At 45.3% G+C, this 20783-nt stretch overlaps 2 protein-coding genes across 7 annotated transcripts in view; one reads left to right on the top strand and one right to left on the bottom strand.

Annotated features, from left to right (window-relative positions):
- Positions 1–18611, bottom strand: part of DNAAF3 (dynein axonemal assembly factor 3) — a 37773-nt gene extending 19162 nt beyond the window's left edge. For 2 of the 6 annotated variants that reach the window (XM_083162652.1, XM_083162657.1), the window contains exons 1-5: positions 18457–18561; positions 18244–18324; positions 12755–12894; positions 11134–11227; positions 8596–8753 (exon numbers count right to left, since the gene is read on the bottom strand). In XM_083162652.1, coding sequence (XP_083018778.1) covers positions 8596–8753; positions 11134–11227; positions 12755–12894; positions 18244–18319 — 468 coding nt within the window. In that variant the 5' untranslated portion in view covers positions 18320–18324; positions 18457–18561. Of the gene's footprint in view, positions 1–8595; positions 8754–11133; positions 11228–12754; positions 12895–14078; positions 14110–18243; positions 18325–18456 lie in introns of those variants that run through there. The other 4 variants (XM_083162653.1, XM_083162654.1, XM_083162655.1 and 1 more) reach the window with 4 other exon arrangements.
- On the top strand, positions 5088–5987 carry LOC146042354 (NXPE family member 1-like). Its single transcript, XM_083162333.1, has 2 exons — positions 5088–5163; positions 5274–5987. Exons 1-2 carry the CDS (start codon positions 5088–5090, stop codon positions 5810–5812), a joined length of 615 nt encoding a protein of 204 aa, XP_083018459.1. The 3' UTR covers positions 5813–5987.
- Positions 18612–20783: the final 2172 nt, after the last annotated feature.

The following is a 20783-nucleotide window of genomic DNA, read 5'->3' as shown; positions in this document are numbered from 1 at the left end:
TTTAGTCCTTTCCTGTGTGAAGATGAAAGCAGACACTTCAACACAAAGCCGAGCTGGAGAGGGATAAATGAGTTAATCTGCAAGTCCCTGCACCAGTAATAGAGGAGATGGAATCCGGTGTCTGCACTTTCTTATTAAGATGCAAAGTCAGAAAGTTTCTCTTTTTAAAAATAAATATTACGAGCTCACTAACTTGAGGGAAGTTTCCATAATAAAAGTGCTGATGCTTCGCTTGTGTAAGTCCAACTGGGAACTTGCGCTTACTGTACATGCTACTAGCACTCCACCCAGTAAGTGTCAAGGTTGTATATCAATCCAGCAACAACTCTAACAGAATCACTGCCATCATGCTCACGTGTGTTATTCATATGAGAGTTACTCAAGTTCCTCTCAATAATAAAAGGTAAACGGGGAGGCTTTACAACGTATGCAATCTGTGTGACTATGTAGCTTCGGGCGCCTTTTTTTTTTGCAACCTTTTCCATGTTTGTGACTGCCGTATCTGCATTGTTTTTTTTCTGGAAGATACTGTAACATAGCATATCCTTTTAATCAGTACTAGCTGCTTGTGCACCATATTTGCTCCATTTTCCAGAAGAAGACATTAGTTAATGGAAAAAAAAAGAAGAAGGAGGGACACACGGAGCCACGGTAGGCCTTTTGAACATGAAAATAGTCTAGGTCAGTGGTCAGGGAACTCGGTCCTCATTACCCCACACAGTGCATGTTTTGCAGGTCTCCTCCCAGAATCACAAGTGAAATAATTAACTCCACCTGCGGACCTTAAAAAAAGTGTCTGAGTAATTAGTACACCTGTGCACCTGCTGGGTTACCAGCAAAACATGCACTGTGTGGGGTAATGAGGACCGAGTTCCCTGACCACATGTTCTAGATACACATGGACAAATCTGTAGGTGGAGTCAAGTTTTGGCCTAAGAACTTCTCTGCTCTATAACAAACCAGAAGTAAGGTCTGACACCCATTCACCTAGACATTAACCCTTTCAATAACATTTAACACCACCAGCTTCTGGCACAAAATAGAGGATTGGTTTGCTGCATGCTTCAGTGCCATTTCAGAATTCAGCACCAGAGGCCCGACCTGGATCAGCACTGCGGTTGTGAACATGCCTCACCTGCTAAAATACAACAGTGCAGTAATATTTTACAGATATGCATGCATTTTTTTAGCCTGCATTTTTTTTGCCTTCAATCTAAACACTTGCCCGCCTTCAAAACACTGATTGGCCGGGTGAATATAGGGGAGTGTCTTCAATGTGAGAAGACACCTCCCACTGTAGCCGCCGATTGCCAGGACAGCCCTTTTTGCTGTCCCGACACCCCCGCAGCATTGCAGAATACCGCTTTGCCATGGGCAGTGATGCATCTTAATGATAATTGTGCTAAAACACTATGATATGTTACATCTGCCCCACCTGCAGTGCACATGGTTTTGCCCATTTTGAGAACAAATTTGTACTGCGATCAGATCTGAATAAGACAACAGACAAATGTACAATACATCATACCACAACTCAATCTGTATCCCTTCTCAAAAATACTCAATGATCAGTATAAATCAGAACAAAAAAACCCCACACAAACAAACCCAACAATTCGGTATAGTCACAATTACATTATTATGGCACATCATCAGTAGGGCAGAAATATTCAAATATTCAGCATAGTACTGTAAAGGCCCCCCATACATTATGCGATTTGGGGCAGATTTCACCCGATTCGGATGAATCGGGCCGTGAAATAATCCCAAATCGCATGGTTTTGCCACCCTGTCCGGCCAGATGCGCGGCCCAGTGCGCATCGGATCGGACTCGGGCAGTCGCACCGTCTGCACATAAGATTTCCTAAATCTTAAGTGCAGTCCGGGCAGGGTCAGTGGGCGGCGGACGCCGGGGAACTGCAGGGTGAGCTGACAAATAGTCAGCAGGCGGGGGACGCCTGTGAGCCGGGCATGGGGAGAGGCTGGAAGCGGACACATAGGCAGCGGGTGGGGGGACACCGGTGAACCGGCGAGGGGAACAGGTCACGTGACCAGCAGGAAGACCAGGCAGGCAGCCGCAGCTTCAAGGAAGAAAAATCCCAATACAAATGAATGGGCAGCCAGTGATTGGCTGAGAGCTCTCTCAGCCAATCAGCAATTGGCTGAGAGAGCTCTCAGCCAATCACTGGCTGCCCATTCATTTGTGGGCAGCCAGCGATTTGCTGTTCCCCCCCCGCCCGCTGCCTAGGTGTCCGCTGAACTCCGCTCCCAGCCTCTCCCCATGCCCGGCTCACCGGCATCCCCTGCCTGCTGACTATTTGTCAGCTCACTCTGCCCGGCACTTCCCTGCTGCTCCCCAGCATCCCCTACCCGGCTCTCCCCGGGAGTTGCATACGATAAATCTCATGCGATTTATCATATGCATAACTTCAAGTGTCTAATCGTGTGTTCCCCTCCCGGGGAGCTGCAGGGGAAATCAAGACCGATCAAGTCGGACTAATGTATGGGGGACTTTAGGTATTTCTTTATCTTTAAGTAGGAAGCAGTTGCAGATAAAAGTGTATCATCAGATTGTAGGCTATGAATAGCTGCTGCCTGTCATGTGCTCTGCAGTGAACGGCAGGTGAGAGAATTCCTAGTCCTGTCTCTGTACCTAGTACACATTATTGTATACAAATAAAACTGTATTCAATGTAAATGCTGCTGTAAGTCAGCTCAACTTTTTCCCCCCATTTACATTTTCCTGTCCCTGCAGATGAATGTGTGCCTACGCAGCATACTCTATGTACAAAATGGTGATGGACTGAGATTAATCGGCCACAAGGGAGCCCACATTTCCAGAACTAAGTTCAGCTTAAACAAATAAAGTGGAAAAAAAATATACAGTTTAATGTACAGTTCCGAAAAGAAAAAAAATTGAACAGTAGAATTCCCAAATATAAATTGCTCCCAAGTGGGGTCTGAACCCTATGTAGAGCGCATAAAATGCTGTGGCCTTAACACTAAACCAGCTACTGTACTTCCGGCCCGTCAACTCATTCACACCGGATGCAGGAACCCTAAAGTCTTTAGTAATTACTGTAGGTGACCGGTAAACGCCGCTAGCGCTTGAGGCTATGCGCTGGGTTTGACACAATGAATGCAATATTATTGTATAAAAATAAAATTTACTTAATGTAAATACTACTGGAATGCTCTGTACACACGGTGAGATTTGACTTTAGATTTTGACTGTAGTCAAAATCGGATTCAGATCGCACAGGTTTTTTACCTTGCGATCCCGATGCGCGCTCCCATGACAGCACAAATCGAAATCCAGATAGACAGGGCAGCAATGACTATATAGTGCAAATCTAATGCAGATTGCATTAATTGTATGTAAATAGTACAAAAAGAGTTAGCAAAAATTGCATAGCACTCGAATTTTAAGTCGAATAGCAAGGGAATCTCACCGTGTGTACACACCATAAGTCTGGTAGTAGTGTCATCTCATCGGCAATTTTGGAAATCTGCTACGTCATCGCACATTCAGCTCCGGTGACCCTGAGAGAAATGTGTGCACCAAACGCAGCTCCATAAGGATGGGCTCCTTCGTGGCAGATAGTCCCTGCCAAACGCAATTTTGTTAATATGCTACATAGTGGTAAATTCAGACCCGGGGATGCAGTATTGAGATATATGTAGAGATTAGCTTGCCCTTACAAAGCGAAGGTAGGATAGAGGAGCTTGGCTATACCTGCATGTGCAAACTTCAAAAGATAAAACATTTTTAGGGAGGCGTCAGCACCTATTTGCGTTATGTGCAAGAAACTACTTCAGGCATGAAATGACAAGTGGATTATTTTGCTTATCAGAACAAAAATAAATAAATGAATCTACATATTAAAACCTCCTGCTTTGCCTGCTGATGTTGCAAATTATAAGGCAGCTGTACAGTGTACCTTGTTAGATTATGCACTGGAAAGTTTTTTGCCAAGAGAAAATGGATTACACAGACAGGGATTTTCACTGTTGTTGTGTAGAGGGTAATAAATTATTTTTCGGTCTTTCCTATTAGCCCGCAGGAGCATCCAAATCCGAGAGCCCGGGAGCCCAAACTGTGCAGCAGAGCAGAGGCTCGCCAGCTGATCCTAAAGTCATTGCTGGGCAGAGAAGAGCTTACAATCTATCCCACAATTTGCAGTTTGGGGGATTTACAGTATAATGGAGAGATGGACCTGTACGGAGAACCTTTATATGCACCTCTCGTTTCTCACAGTGTAATGTACTTTTTAATCCTTGGTCTAATCTAGGATTATAAACAAGAGCATCGGTGTGTTATGTGTATTGTCATTTACTGTATATATTGCAAGATTGTATGTATTGGAGAGATACAGGCAAATTGCCATAGTGAGTGAAATCTGGGCCAATCTTGCAAGGTAGCTGGGCCAGTTAATTAGCATTTGTATCACATATACTGGTCCATTGTGTGAGGTGTAATCAGTGTTACTGGTAAAATAGCTGCCAGACAAAAGGTGTTTATTTAGGACAACAGGTAATCTGGGACAACAGGTAGGTTATACCGTGTGCTCACTGCCAGTGAGAAATACATGGCTTTTCCCCAGCAGACTGCAGGGACGGACCCCTGTTCTCACTGCAAGGCAAATTCCCGGGTGAAGAAGTCCTACCCTGTAACATGGGTTTTTGTGCAGTATGAACGGGTCAACCCGGGTCTTCCTACCCAGATCTCAAATGGGTAAAAAAAAAAGGGTGTATGAGACCCACTCACACTGCAGAAAAACCCATGTTAAAAGGCAAATTCCCGGGTCGACATGCTAGACCCAGGAATTTGCCTGCAGCGAGAATGGGGTATTAGACCTGCCAGATGAGGTACTACAAAGGGGTTCTACTGCACTATAGTGGCCCACATGGCAATGGGGAGTGTGGCCTCATCATGGGTGGTTGGCATGGGGGTTCAGACACGTGATCACGTCATTGTGGCCATGCCCACCGCTATAATACCTGTATTTCTGGCATTGAATATTGGGGGTCGGGCTATGATGACCTAATTTAGAGTGAAATGTGTTGTCAAACCCTCCAGATGACCCATGCTGAAGGATGGCTTATGTGGGTTGCGAGGGAGTGAGGCGAGATCTTGGAGCGATGCCTGTGCCTACCTTTCTGGTGGGCCGGGAGTGCCACCTGATTTTTGGGAGGCTCCCAGGCAATCCGGGTGGATAGGCAACCATGCTTCAGTCCCTTCTCTTAAACTCTATTTTACTTTTGTTTTTCAGCACTGACTGCTCTTAACCTCTACGAAACTGGATGGTCACATAAGATTTTAGTTGTGGATGCTGTAAAAAATATACAAGTTGCTTGGAAAAGACACAGAAAACCATTTATTAACGTTCAAGTTGTATCAGAAAGAGAAGAGCGTTCTATCCCACGTGAAATTGACTTAATTGGAGGCAACCAACATACTGTGATTGCTGTCAACATTGGTGTTCATTTTAGATCTCACCCTGTACATCATTTCATCAGAAGACTCCTCAATATTCGTCGTGCTATAGAACGCCTTTTTATCAGAAGCCCAGAAACAAAGGTTATCATTAAGACTGAGAATACAAGTGAGATGGATACAGAATATGAAGGAATGAGTGATTTCCATGCATCTGTTCATTACCGCATCATGGAAATGGTCTTCAAAGATCTCAATGTTGGCTTTGTTAATGGCTGGGACATGACCACTGCATTTGACATAAATCAGAACCATCCTCCACAACCATATATAAGAAATGAGGTCAGCATGCTGATGACTTATATATGTAGTTAACTTATCAGTCACTATCTGTATAAACAAGAGGCCTAATTTTGTAACATACAGATGGAGCCGCTGTCATTCAGCGGGGTCTGGCAGTCGGATTGCCAACCGGCAGCCCCCGGAAGGGGATGCGCGCACACTAGACGCTCGTGTGTCCCCTTCCGACAGAGCTCTCTGTCGGTCCCCACCACCTCCCCATTGCTGTCTGCCGGTCCCTGCCTCCTCCCTGCGCCCCCCCCTAACTCTCCCTGAAGTAGATATGGGCAGGGTTCGCTTCCTCCACCGCCCGAAACTGGGACATGTGTGCGTGTGAGACGCCTGTGCATCCTAGTCAGATGGAGCGCATTCTGGTGAGCCCAGGCACTGGCTGAGAGGCACTCCATCTGTATGGAAGGGGACAAATTAGGCCCCATTCTTATGTTGGGGGTTCTGCGCATGCACAAGCGTGTTTTTGCACATGTGCAGACCCCGATCATTGCCGGGAGGCCAGGGTAGGGCCGGGGCCGGATGGGGTTGGAAATGGGGCTCGGCTATGGGAATTTTTTGGGGTATATCTGTTCTGTTTGGTTAACTGTCTTATAATAAGGTGTCCTTGGTCACTCCTACTTAAAAATTTCTTAAAATAAATGTCTGTACAGTATATTGCTCCATAAACTGCATTAGTAGTTCTGTCTGCTCATTGCTGGATTAACAATGATGTTGATGAAGATGCAGCTCCAGGTCCACAGCAACTGCAAACTGGTCTGCTTCTGTACACTAGATTTTTTACTTCTACAGCAGTTTGTGTGTTTGTTAGGGATGAGTGGGTTCGAAACCCCCAAACTTCCCAGTCGAAGCTGGGATCTGAGTCCAGCACGGGTTTTTCCACCAGACCCAGATCGAGACAAAACATCAGCAGCAGCTTTTGGATTTTCACGGGTTTTGGATTCTATAGAACTCCCCCATGATCAGCGCCATATTCACTCCAGCTTTGGAGAGGGATCAGGACAGACCTGTGTCTGTCTGTGTGTGGGGTGGGAGCAGTGTCAGTCCAGGGTGCTGCCTGTCTGCTGTGATGTCAGTCCAGGTGTGCTGCCTGTCTAATTCCAGGGGTGTTGCCTGTCTGCTGTGTTATTCTGCTTTGTGATTCTCCAAGGGTGCTGCCTATTCAGTACAAGTCTAGGGTGCTGCCTATCTGCTTTTTTGGGGGGATTTTAAACCAGCCTGGGAAATTTCTCAAAGCAGCCTAACGAGGGTGGGATCTCATTAGGGGGAGTGGTCAACCAAGGGAGAGGGGATGCTCCAGCCTCATATCACAGAACAATCCCCCACACCCCTCTGCTGACCCTGCCTTATTACTAACCCCATCACAGTTATGCTGCAGGCCAGGGTGTGTGAAATATTTGGTTAGGCTGCGGGAGGGAGGGTAAATGGACAGGGTTAGTCTACAGGTGTGTGTGTGGACAGGGTTAGGCTACAGGAGTGTGTATGCGTGTGTGCATGGACAGTGTTAAGCTACAGGTGTGTGTGTGTGTGTGTGTGTGTGTGTGTGTGTGTGTGTGTGTGTGTGTGTGTGTGGACCGGGGTTAGGCTACAGGTGTGTGTATGGACAGGGTTAGGCTACAGGTGTGTGTACATGGACAGGTGTAATCAGTGTTACTGGTAAAATAGCTGCCAGACAAAAGGTGTTTATTTAGGACAACAGGTAATCTGGGACAACAGGTAGGTTATACCGTGTGCTCACTGCCAGTGAGAAATACATGGCTTTTCCCCAGCAGACTGCAGGGACGGACCCCCGTTCTCACTGCAAGGCAAATTCCCGGGTGAAGAAGTCCTACCCTGTAACATGGGTTTTTGTGCAGTATGAACGGGTCAACCCGGGTCTTCCTACCCAGATCTCAAATGGGTAAAAAAAAAAAAGGGTGTATGAGACCCACTCACACTGCAGAAAAACCCATGTTAAAAGGCAAATTCCCGGGTCGACATGCTAGACCCAGGAATTTGCCTGCAGCGAGAATGGGGTATTAGACCTGCCAGAGGAGGTACTACAAAGGGGTTCTACTGCACTATAGTGGCCCACATGGCAATGGGAAATCTGACCCTACCCCCATGAGTAGAATTTGTGGCACCAGTAAGGATTTGTCAGCCAGGTATATAAAAGAAGAACACTTTCTCAATAGAGGAGATTCTACAGTATCCTGATGGATTCTGTATACCAGACATCAGAGGAAACCATACCAGGGTAGTGTCTGTGTGAGCCAGTACCCCAGGCTGGGGGATACAGGACTGACAGCAGTGGTAAAGCTGCAGATTACAGAGATTGATATTTCAGGGTGCTGACTGCAAGACGATCTGTGTTATCGGTTATCCTGTACCATGTAAGCATCTTTTTCTATTGTGCTGTCATAATAAAGACTTATTTTTTTTATATAGTCTTGGCTGCCCGAGTGATTTGAATCCCACTGACGGTAACCACCATCCCAGCTAAGGTTTTCTTTAATGCACAGGTTGGGAAAAATGAATCGCACCCCTTTTATCAACTTACGCGCTTACCAAGAATTTACAAAGATAATTTTTTCACTTTAGGAACCTATTCCCTGTCTGATAAACAGCCCAAGCTAGCTTCTATAGGCTGCAGCCAATGCAGTTCATAGAAGCCGGGGTTTACGCATGCACAGTCAAGCCGCTGCTTGTGCGCATGCACCGATCCTGGCATCAAAGCTTTATAATGAAGGTACCAGGACCTGGCCAGTGGCATCTGGATGATGGATACAAAGTTTGTGTTTACATGGCTGTGACATGTACATGAAAAATACCTTTATAAAATGCAAACTCAACAGTGGGAGGACACTCTGCTGGTACTCGGGGTCTGTGACGAAACGAATGAACAGTTCACACTTATCTTGCAGGTAAGCTACAGTCTTACTACGGATTAGGCTGTTCCCAAAAAGCTCCAGAAACATTTCTGACTTCTCTGCAAAGGAAGGAAAATATGAGGCTTCACAGTAAGGTACAAACTGGCATACATGCATTTACAAGAAGAAATGACGCTGCCATTGATGGACAATTGCTACATATAATGCACACATCAATGAAAAGATTCGTACACACATAACGGAGGCTGCGGAGACCAGGCAAGTGCATACACATGCGGGGATAATGCTGCAGCATAGCTCTTGTTAATGATGCGCTCCCTCATCTGTACATGCACAGTTGATGGAGCGGGTATTTTAAGACCCGCAGGAGCGCGTATCTTCCGTCGGCTGTGCATACACACTGGGCGATAGGGCCTACAAAAGTGAAAATGAGCGGTATTGCATATTTTAACATCCAGTGTGTTCAGGGCTCAAGGGTACTAGATAACTCACTTCATTGTGATGTGGAGATAAGATGGGTAAATACAGTACCATGTGACCAAGTGGTGGGATGTAACGATACATTGCTTCCCCTGTACACATTAATGATCTAATGCACGAGTGTCAAACTCAAGGCCCGCGGGCCGAATCTGGCCCGCCGGACCTCTTCAAGTGGCCCCCTGCCTCCGTCCACCCCCCCCTCGCCGCTGCCCATCTGCCCGCCCCCCGCGCCTCTCCGTCTTTGCACACAGAATGTTCAGTGTCTGACAGGAAGCACAGCTCTGCGACTTCCTGGTGACGTACAGAGCTGCTCTTCCTGTCAGACGCTGAACATTCTGTGCGCAGGTAAAGGCAGCAGTAACTGTGGGGTGGGTGGGCAAGCACATATTAACCCCTGGCAACGGACATTAACACCCCCTGGCAACGAGCAAGAACCCATGAAAACGGACATTAACCCCTGGGCAACGAGCTGAAACCCCTGGCAACGGACATTAACCCCTTGGCAACGAGCTGGAACCCCTGGTAATGGACATTAACCCCATGGCAATTAGCAAGAACCCCTGGCAACAGACATTAACCCCCCCTTGGCAACGAGCAAGAACCCCTGAAAATGTACATTAACCCCTTGGCAACGAGCTGGAATCCCTGGCAACAGACATTAAGCCCTGGCAGCCACCACCAGCAAAAAGAAAAATCGTGCAGGAGACAGTTTGAAGAGCAGCTCTCCCTCTCCCCGTCCTGGTTGGACACAGGTAGGCAGCCTACTACTCACCATGATACTTGTAGTAGTACACATTAGGAAAGGGGACGTGGTAACGCCCTTTTTGCCCATGGCCACTCCCATTTGTTCATGGCCACGCCCCCTTTCTGAATGTGTACCGGCCCTTTGCGGGTGACCAATGTGCTGATGCGGCCCCCGATGAATTTGAGTTTGACACCCCTGATCTAATGTCTGCCAGCACAATGGGGCAGATGTATTAAGCCTGATGGAGCGAGAAAGTAGAAGGTGATAATGCACCAGCCAATCAGCTCATAATAGTCATGTTATAGGCTGGGATTGAAAAATTACAGTTAGGAGCCGATAAACTGGTGTATTATCACCTTCCACTCTCTCATTGCACCAGGCTTAATACATCTGCCCCAATGTAGCAGAATGTAAATATGGACCATGCAGCACATCCAACGGAAGGATTCAATGGGGTTTATTTACCAAGATGGGATGTTACCAACCAATCAGATTATATTATCTTCTAGAAGGTGCTAAATAAATTAGCAGATTCTGATTGGTTGCCCATAGCAACATCCCACCTTCAATAGAACCCTAATCAATGTATGGCCAGAAGCTATGGGTCAGGGTAAGCACTATACGAGGTGTGCATTCTGATCTACTCTGGAATGATAGATCTTATAGTGTGTACCAAGCTTGATTTTACAGGATGACAGCAAATCCATTTCATTTGGTGGAATCAAACAGTAAAGGCCCGTACACACTGGGCGACTTTGAGCCCAGCCATTTTCCCCATCATCAGTCAGCATACATGCTGTGCAAAATCGCCCAGTGTGTATGGACCTTAACTCTTGAATAAGACATCTCTACATCACAAAGCTGTATGTATATAAGCATATACTGTATTATTTTATATAAGTAATACCTGAGGGTAATGCTCCTTTAAAAAGGTACGTATGGTTTATATAGTAGAGCAAGTTAAATTAAGTATAAATCCTGATGTCTTTCAACTACCATCTGAAACTGCCTTTGCCATGGTCATCTCTATTAGCAGGTATGTTCAACAAAAGAACAAAGAGACGTCCTTCAATATTGATGCTGGTTTTATTAATTGAATTTCATAAAAAGGAAGCCCAGAACATTACATGCTTTTCTATAATCCGTTCTTAAAATGTAAGTTAAGTGATACTTTAAATGTGCACAGACAGATGATGACCTTTGTATCGAATTTAAAACTTGAACTTTGTTTGACATGAACATCTCCATTTTACCTTGTAAACCCATTTGCTCTGGATCTTCCAGTGCTAAAGTCAGAAACAACATTTGCCGAGCCAGCAGCTCCAGGTCACTCTCAATTATGAAGAACTAACAAAAACAAAGTAAAAAATGTACAATAGGAAACCAAATTTTTTTTCAAATGAAATGCAAACATTTATAGAGTAACAGGCAAGACTTGCTGAAGGAACACCATATAGAATGGTACAGGGCAGTATCAAATAGCACTTCCGTACCGCCCCATACTGGCCACCGCCACTCACTGCAGGAGCAACACAGTCTGCAGAGACAAAAAAAAAGTGGGTATCCGGATGATAGGTTGATCCTTATTAGGAGATCAAGTTTTTTTACAACTATTTATTTTGTCTTTTTCATACTCTGCCATCCATATGGACTAGGTTTATTGGAAATAGTAACCTATGCCAAGCACAGCAAGGCAGAATGCCCAGATTATGACGAGGGGTGCAAGGGGACATGGTACGCTTACTGGGGTGTTCGTGTGAAAACTTTTAAAAACAAAATTTTGTCAACTTTTTTTGTGTTGACCATTTTCAGGGCAACCATTTTGTCCAGTCAACCGTACATCCGGTTGAGTTATCCACCCCAGTCAACCATGGTTATATGGACCCCATTGAACCATACCAACAAAAATGCTACACTGAAGTTGGCAGAGGCATTTAGTGGAAAGAGCGTGGATGGAGGGGGCAGCTACCACTTGAACTGACTTGAAACATAAAAAAATTCTCAGTTGGGGACAAAAGTAGTACGGGTTGAGTATCCCTTATCCGAATTGCTTGGGACCATGAGCATTATGGATAAGGGATTATTCCAGATTATTTAGTCCACAGCGGCCACCGGATTCATCTCCAGTGGCATCCCTGGTCCCAAGGATGCATTGCACATGTGCACCAGTGACATCACCGGCGCATCCGCGCAATGCATCCTTGGGCCTGTGGATGCCACTAAAGATGAATTTGATGGCCGCTGTGAACCAAATAAATAAAAAAGGTGCAGGGGGGTGGGAGGAGTGGATGGGAGCAGACAAAAAAAGAATATTCTGAAAACCTACAGTGTTGGGATATCCAAATAAGGGATACCCAACCCTTAGAATACTTAAATGCACTGTGAACAAACAAACGTAATAATACGGGGGATATTCAATCACCGGCGAGCATCTCCTGTCGGGGAGATGCCCGCCTGGCCCTATTCAATGCGGTCTTCCCGACAGCAATGAGCAGGGTATCTCGGCAGAACGTGCTCAACATCACTATCTGTTGGGCTCGTTCTACCGAGAACGGCCGGGAAGTGACGAACTGCCGGCTGCAGCGCACGGCCACGCCCCCTTCTTGCTCCCCGGCAGGCGGGACATTGAATCCCGCATGTTCTCGGTCGAGCTGACCGAGAACGGGACTGGGTCACGGCGGTCGAGCAAGCATGATTACTATGACCCTCTTCATAAAATTGTCAGTTTTATAAAGTAATTTTATATATTTTTTTTTTAAATAAAACCCAAATATAATAGAAAAAAAAACACCTTATAATAGGTAACATGAAATAGACTAATAAACAGAAATCAAATTCAGAATAAATTTCAGTGACATCTATTTGGATACTAACATTAAGTCTTCGTTGTGGCCAGCGACGGGCCTGACAGATCGTTTTGAGAAGATGTCTGCCATCCCCACACCCCACCAGAAGAATATTCAGTTCCGGGATGTCATTAGACATAGATAAGTGCTGAATGGTAGTCTGAAGACCTAAAATGAGAAGGATTGTAAACCATGCTGCAGTCATACATACACAGGAGCACTTATCAGCATATAGTCAAGTGTATAAAATGCAAATAGCGTTATCCAATTGCACCAAACAAGTGGTCTATGTAAGACAAAATAAGAATGAGTGAACACACAATTACTCCTCAACAATACCATTATTTGTTGTGCCTGTTTATTCACTTGGAGTGTGAGTGTAATATTTAGGGGCATTCACATAAACGAAGATCCACTGGTTTCATTAACCTCACATGGTGACATACGCCATACCGATGCAGTGTTATTATGTGTAACAGGACGTTATTTTGAGGTCAAATCCAATTAACCGCTGTGGTCTTGCGGGTGCGAGCCATTGCGGGACCAAGGACACGTTAGCACTAGAGATGAGCGGAGGGCACTTTTTCGGGTTTTGGATCTGGATTGGTTTTGGCAAAATCACCCTTGCGGGTTTTGGATCTGGATTTTTTTGGAAAAATGCTAAAATAACAGATTTTGGGCCTGTTTTTGCCCCTAAAGTATTATTAAGCTCAACAACATTAATTTCCACTCATTTCTAGTCAATTTTGATCACTTCATATAGTCCGTCACACTGGACACTAGATATAGTCCGTCACACTGGACACTGAATACAGCCCGTCACCCTGGACACAGCCCCTTGTATTATGGACACTGCAGCCCCTGTACACTGAGTGTACAGTCAGCAGCACTGCAGCCCCTGCGTGTGAGCATTGCAGCACCTAGTTTACATAAAAAAATAAAATAAAAATAAGTCACTAAATAAATCACAGCACAGGGCACAGGGCACAGAGCACAGAGCACAGATCCCAACCACCCTCTTCCCTTTCCTATAATGGAGTGAAGATGGCGGGGCTCGCGTGCGTCTTATATAGAATCCAGATCCCACGAGAATCACACAGATGATGACGTTTTGCCTCATTTTCGGTCCGGAATTCAGACGGGAACTCCCGAGCCGGCTCGGATCACCATATTCGGATCTGTCGGATCCCGGAGATCCGGACCCGCTCATCTCTAGTTAGCACTAAAGTAATCGCTGCCCTATAGGAGAGTGAGCAATTGAATGCCGATTCTGTCTGAAACCGGCCTGCAAAGGGTGCGAGGTTAGGTGTCATTGCCGGCACATTGTATCCATCACAGTTAATATGATTGACCTTTGAGTTTTTTCTTTCTTCACATATAATCCTTATACGGATACGGATACTGGAGAAGAGAAACCCTCATTAGAAGAGATCGGAATAAAAGTGTGGTGAATATTAGTGCCACTGTACAGACAGACAGACAGACAGAGCTTTTAGTAGAAATTTGACCATGCCATATTACAGAGTGAGTCCCACAAGAGAAAATCGTAGGTCAGACCTAAACTGTGCCACACAGCTACAGTACCAATATTAGCGCAACGGAACATCTGAGAAGTGCAATGCAGGGATTATCAAACCTCATGTTGCAAAAGGTATGGGTCATAGGGTTGACCCAATTGAGGTCAACAGTCAATAGGTTAACACATGGAAAAGGGTCATAGGTCGACATGAGTTTTTCACGGTTTGTTGTCTGTTGACACTGTATAACTGTACCACGCTCCCCCCACGCACAACCTATTGCATGTCAATCTTGTGACCATGTCCACCTAAGATGTCAACCTTTTTTTATGATGTGTCGACCTATGGCATGTTGACCAATAGTGGTGACGATCAACAGCATGCTAATGTGGTGTATGTAGTGTTCAGAACAGTGGATGTTATGGCAGCAATAAGCAGATGAAGACCAGAAAGAATGTACACCACATTAGTGCCTGTCATTACCATTTAAGGGGTATTGAGAGGTTTCCTTAAACTATTTTTCTCTGGGACCCCATCAGACAATAAAAATAACGACATGTCCCCAGCAAGTTACTGCCTAAGGTCACATGTGTAGTCGGCAGACAGCACATACATGGCAGCATTGTGGAGGCACAAAATAACAGATAATGCAACAGCTTTTTCAGATTCCTTGAACCTAAGAGAAGTAATCCAGCCTGATGGTCCACAACATGGAGTCGCGACCCCATGCTGAGAAGATCGTAACCCACAGTTTGAGAACCGCTGCTCTTCCACATCCCAGTCGGCAGCTCTAGTTCAGTTGCTTTTCCCACATTTCTTTTAAGCCAAACCTACTTTGTATTTTGGGCAAGTTGCTCACATTGTATTCTGTATAATATATGGCGCAATGAATTGCTTCCTAAATGCTCCATTATCTGCTTGTCTGCACAGGCCCATAAGGGAAACATTTGCATCCAATTAACACTTGTCAAAAAATTAATAAAATACATTTACACAGGTGTTTTAGCCATGTGTCTAGGAAAAGAAAACAGAATTCAGTATTACTGTTGCTACGGTTAAGTCAAATGTGTTATTGTACTGACTAGTAGCTAGCATTAGTGCAGCATAAAAGCAGCTTTCACACTATCATCAGCATATGATTTGGAGAAATGGATTAAGGGCGATGAGAAGTTGTCAACACATTCACGTAGTATATAAAACAATAATCAATAAATATCCTGATAGTGGAATTATTGAAATATAAGCTGCGGGAAGGGTGACTTTTAAGCATACCCGCACTCACAGAAAGATTAAGAGAATGATGTACATAAAGGTTTCTTTAAACCTGACAGGGATTCACCATCGGTGCGATTTCCAAAGGCAAGTGTGGGATGCATACCGTACTCACAGGTTAATGTGTTAATACAGTCTCGTCAAGGTACCTTTGTATTAGGTCCGTTTGTCCCTTAAACACCCCTCTCACCAATGATATAAAAACGTATCATCAGCATATGCCTCAGGCCAATGGGATCATTATTAGAATATAAAATGGTGCGAGACAATTCAATACAGATGTCCTATACAGAAATATTAAGGGGAATCTGCCTTTTGAGAATCCAAATACATATTGGTAGACAGCGACGGACTGGGCCCTGGCATTTTTGCATGCGTGCGGCCTTTGTCGTGCACACGCCGGGTACACGCACACATGCACCACGCACGTGCGCGCTGCCTTTCCCGGCACGCAGAAGAGAGGGGGAATAGCGGCGTGTGATGCTCCCCTCTCGCCTGGACCTCAGCGGTGCACAGAAAGAGCCGCTGGACCCGCCGCGAGTCAAACTGCTCTTTCTGTGCACTTACAACAAGAAATCGGCCCACCTGGCTATCAGCCCCTGTGGCATTTGCCAGAGGTGCCACAGTGTAAGTCTGCCCAATGTTTTAATTAAAAAAAAAATGGACAATCACTTAAAAGCCAGAACCAAATTAAATTTGCCTTTTAAATGGCCCCTAAAATCATTTGGAAGACTTGTCTGGAAGTCACTGGATATTACATTTACCCCCGTCTTCAAGGCACACTAAAAGGGAAAAGCAATTCCTCTTGATAGGATGAGCTACTGTAATTCATAATAGCAATTACCTCTATCTACATTGCCAGCACTGCCGTTACTGCCCGATATGCATGATGCCAGGGCCTCAGCAATTAATTTTCCCTGTTACAGTCCAAGGGCAGGAAGAATTAAAAAAAAAAAATTAAATTTTTTTTTTTTTAAAAAGTGTTAAAAACACAGTTTTCTGGGGTGTTTTTTTTAGCACGTTTTCAAATGCACCAAGGGGCCCATTTATGAATTAATATGTGTGCCTAAAACCCTGAAAACCTAGAGTGACTTCCTTATTAGAAATAACGAAGTCCAGGCATCGATGGGGATCGCAAAGGGCAGCTCTTTCCGGACAGCATCCATTTGCATTGCTATATATAGGGGCAGCCCTAGTTAAAGCTAAAAACAAAGTACTATCCATCCCAAGGGAAGAGACTCTTCATTCTCGACCAAGGGACAAATTGGGGGAGAGGGTTATATTCCCGATTGACTTTTCCACAGGCTCAGATGGGATGATCCAAAAGGCTAAATCCGTCTGGCCAGTGGTAGCAACTGACTCAACCCTCACCATGTTCAAGAATAAGACTATTATGCCCGGATACAGAAGAGGAAAAAACATCAAACAATGGGTGGTTCATAATGACATCACATAATTTAAGGACACTCCTGCCCCACATTTCCTCAGTAGGAAACCTGGCAACTTTAAATGCTTGGGATGCACCACTTGCAACGCCCTAGAACCTGGAGATGTATTTACACATCCCAGATCTGGTAAAAAATATCATATAAAAGTTCCCCTCAGTTGCACCAGTACACACGTGTTGTATTATATTAAATGCCCGTGTGGTTTACTCTATGTGGGTAAAACCATAAGAATGTTCAAGGAGCGCATAGCTTTGCACCGCTCCAATATTCGTAAGGCACTGGAGGGTAAAATGAGCGAACAACCAGTTGCAAGGCACTGCATCCAACCAAACCACTCTATTGCATCCTTACGCTATAAAATGATTGATTGGGTCCCACCATCCATTCGCGGTGGGGACCGTGGCAAAAAACTTTTGCAGTGTGAGGCACGCTGGATAGACAGGCTACAGACTGTATCCCCATTGGGCATGTATGAGAAGCAAAGTTTGCATTGTTTTCTGTAGTGAAGTCCTGTCATAACCCATAACTCTTTCTCCAGCGTAACCCACATTGCTCTGATTTTATTAATGCATTATAGCGTACTTTCGTATTTTGATCCTTCTCTGTGTTTTCCCCCGCCTGCTACTGCAATTATGTTTTGATTAATATATTGACATCCTGTGCAGTGTTCTTTTGCATACTGATCTTTCTTTCCGTTCTTTCAGTAACTATGGTGAATGTATACATCTCTCTCCTGACACGCCCCCAGGGGTGTCTGACGAGGCGCCGGCGCTATGCGCACTACAGTGACGTCATCGCAACCTCCGAGTGGACGCAGCGTGCAGGAGAGCTTCTTGGGTCGTTTGGGTAAGCTATATAAATGTCTTTATTTTGTTTGTATCTTCATGTCCTGACGAAAGAGGCAATAAAGGGCCTCAGAAACATTGACCACACTTCTGGTGTTGACTCTAATTACTTTTGCAAGTCTCTCTGAGTACCGGCCGCAGCTCCTGTTGGAGCACCCTGGATTATATATATATATATATATATATATATATATATATATATATATATATATATATATATATTAGTACATATGCAACAAGCATCAGTGCAATGAGAGGAGAGATGTACCACCGCTGCTTGGTTACATCAACTGTGATACTATTAATCTGTGATTAAACATGGAGATCCTTAAAACCTGTATTGTTAGGGTGCTTTGAAGAAGTCACTATACTACAGTGTATACAGTGGCCCCATTACGGGTGTGGGTCTCTTATTAAGCTCCAGGTCACACTCACAATGCATCTGAAGGTCTAATGCAGGACTGCAGCCCCATAAGGTCGGATACACATCTCCACTTCCTGCAGCAGCCATGGATGCTGTAAATGAACACACACAGATCACATGTGACACATGTTAAATGACACACATTAACAAATCAGTTTATCCCCTGTGCAGCGTTCATCTGATAACAAACGATTTCTAACACACATATACGAACGTATACTTACTTACAAAGCGCTATAATAAGTACCTACGCTGACGGCGAAGCAACTATCGTAACTTCTGGCAGCCGTTTAAATTGGTAATGTGACTCCAATACTGCTACTTCGGCATGAGCGCCCGTATCATGTAAACAGCTGTCCAATAGAAAGCTACACTTCTATGATTGACAGTGGATTCGAACAATGGGAAGGCTTATGCTTAGCATGGGCAGGTCCAAAGCAGCTGATGCTATCATGCTAGGTTGGCTAGTCGGCGAAGCTATTCCGTTGCCATGGCAGCGGCAGGCTACAGAGTGTTTTGCACCTGTTACTATAGCAGTGCCTCCAAGTAATTGCTCACTATTGTTCATCTGTGGTTATTCCTCTGCATACTTTGTGTTAAGTAATCTAGTATCAGGAGATATATAGTAGTGTTGTGTTGTGAAGATTTTTGTCTGGGCTGAAAATTCTGTTTTTATGGCACAGTACAATATTTCCTATGCATCTGTAGTGCTGTTTACTGGGATAGAACAATAGACCAGTCATGTGTGTCCAGTGTCATTATTTTATGTATTGCTGAACAGCTATTTATATAGCACAAACATTATTCAACACTTTACAGAGAATATTTGGTCATTATTATTATTATTATTATTATTATTATTATTACTATTAACAGAAACATTCTGAACAAAATGAAAAAAAACAAAAAACAAAGTGACTTACAAAAACATTGCTGCAATATCAGTCATACTGTATTTGGAAGTACAGTATATGGCAGCACCTGTTAATTATTGACTTCACATGTTTCAATCAGACCCATTGCCACGGAATCGGGACATCTGTCAGACCAGACTTAGGTCTACAGTCATTAGGTCAACCCCAGAAGGTCGACTGGCCCCAAGGTCGACATGGGTCAAGGTCGACATGATTTAAGGTCGACATGGGTTTAGGTCGACATGGGTTTAGGTCGACATGAGTTTTTCACTGTTTTGTGACCCAAATGTCGCAGCACCTGTTAATTATTGACAGGCCCCAAGGTCAACATGGGTCAAGGTCGACATGACTTAAGGTCTACATGGGCCAAGGTTGACATGGGTTTAGGTCGACAGTCATTAGGTCGACATGAGTTTTTCACTGTTTTGTGACCCGATTGTCGACACAGTCGACATGGACACCGTTGGAATTGAACCGCTTCGCTCGCTATGCTTCGGGCACGGTGCCACGCTACGCTCGGCACACTATTTTATTCTCCCACCACGCCCTAGTGGATGGTAGGGCATGAAATACCGCCTGTCGGCACATGTCGGCTGAAAAAACAGTGAAAAACTCATGTCGACCTAAACCCATGTCGACCTTGGCCCATGTCGACCTTAAGTCAAGTCGACCTTGACCCATGTCGACCTTTAACTCTGTCGACCTTGGGGCTAGTCAACCTTCTGGGGTCGACCTAATGACTGTGATACAAAATGGGATGTTCTAAAGAGCTCAATGGCTTTAAACATGGTACTGTGATAGGATGCCACCTTTGCAATAAGACGGTTCAGGAAATGTCATCCCTCTCAGCAGTGTATGGGCAGCCGATCCCCTGGAGCCATCGGGGACCTTCCTGGGTGGCAGGATCGCATATGATATATTGCATGCGACCCCGTTCTCTGCTGCCGGGAGGTGGTACGAGCATAGTTGCCTACCCTCCTGCATTATGCAGGAGACTCCCTGAAATAACAGCAATCTCCCTCTCTCCCTCATTAGTCTAGCAATCTCCCTCATTTCACCTAGCCCACATTACACTGTTACATTTTTTGGGGAGAAAGGAATGAAAGATAGATACATTTACACTAGGTGATTCATCGCGCCCTACGCTCTTCACACCGTCGTAAGGGGCTGCGCCCCCTTAATTTGTGAACGTTTGTATATGAGAAATATGGTTAAAATTGTATGAAAGATGCCCTGTATTGCAACTTAGGTGTCCGCGAATCGCGGGAGGGGGGGTCGCGGAGGGTGCCGCGAATTGCAGGAGGGGGGGTCGCGGGGGGTGCCGCGAATTGCAGGAGGGGGGGTTGTGGGGGGGTGGATGCTGCGAATCGTGGGAGGGGTGGGATTGCAGAGAATCGCGGGAGGGGGGTCGCGGGGTGGGTTGCCGCAAATCGCAGGAGGGGGGTTACGGGGGCGGGGGTTGCGGCAAATCATGGTAGGGGGGGTCGCGGGGGGTGTGCCGTGAATCACGGGAGGGGGGTCACGGGGTGGGGTGCCGAGAATCGCGGGGGAGGTGTGTGTGTGTGTGCCGTGAATCGCGGGAGTGGGGGTTGTGGGGGGGTGGGGGGGGGTGTGACGCAAATCGCCACAAGAAAAAA

The sequence above is a fragment of the Crinia signifera genome, chromosome 19 (assembly GCF_055691185.1).
Source record: "Crinia signifera chromosome 19, ASM5569118v1, whole genome shotgun sequence".
Lineage (NCBI taxonomy): Eukaryota > Metazoa > Chordata > Amphibia > Anura > Myobatrachidae > Crinia > Crinia signifera.
This window is presented reverse-complemented; position numbering and strand designations above follow the sequence as displayed.

Coding starts and splice junctions, on each gene's coding strand:
- LOC146042354 (XM_083162333.1), top strand. CDS start 5,088: ATGCTGAAGGATGGCTTATGTGGGTTGCGAGGGAGTGAGGCGAGATCT. Junction 5,164..5,273: donor TGCCTGTGCCTACCTTTCTG/GTGGGCCGGGAG, acceptor TTTGTTTTTCAG/CACTGACTGCTCTTAACCTC.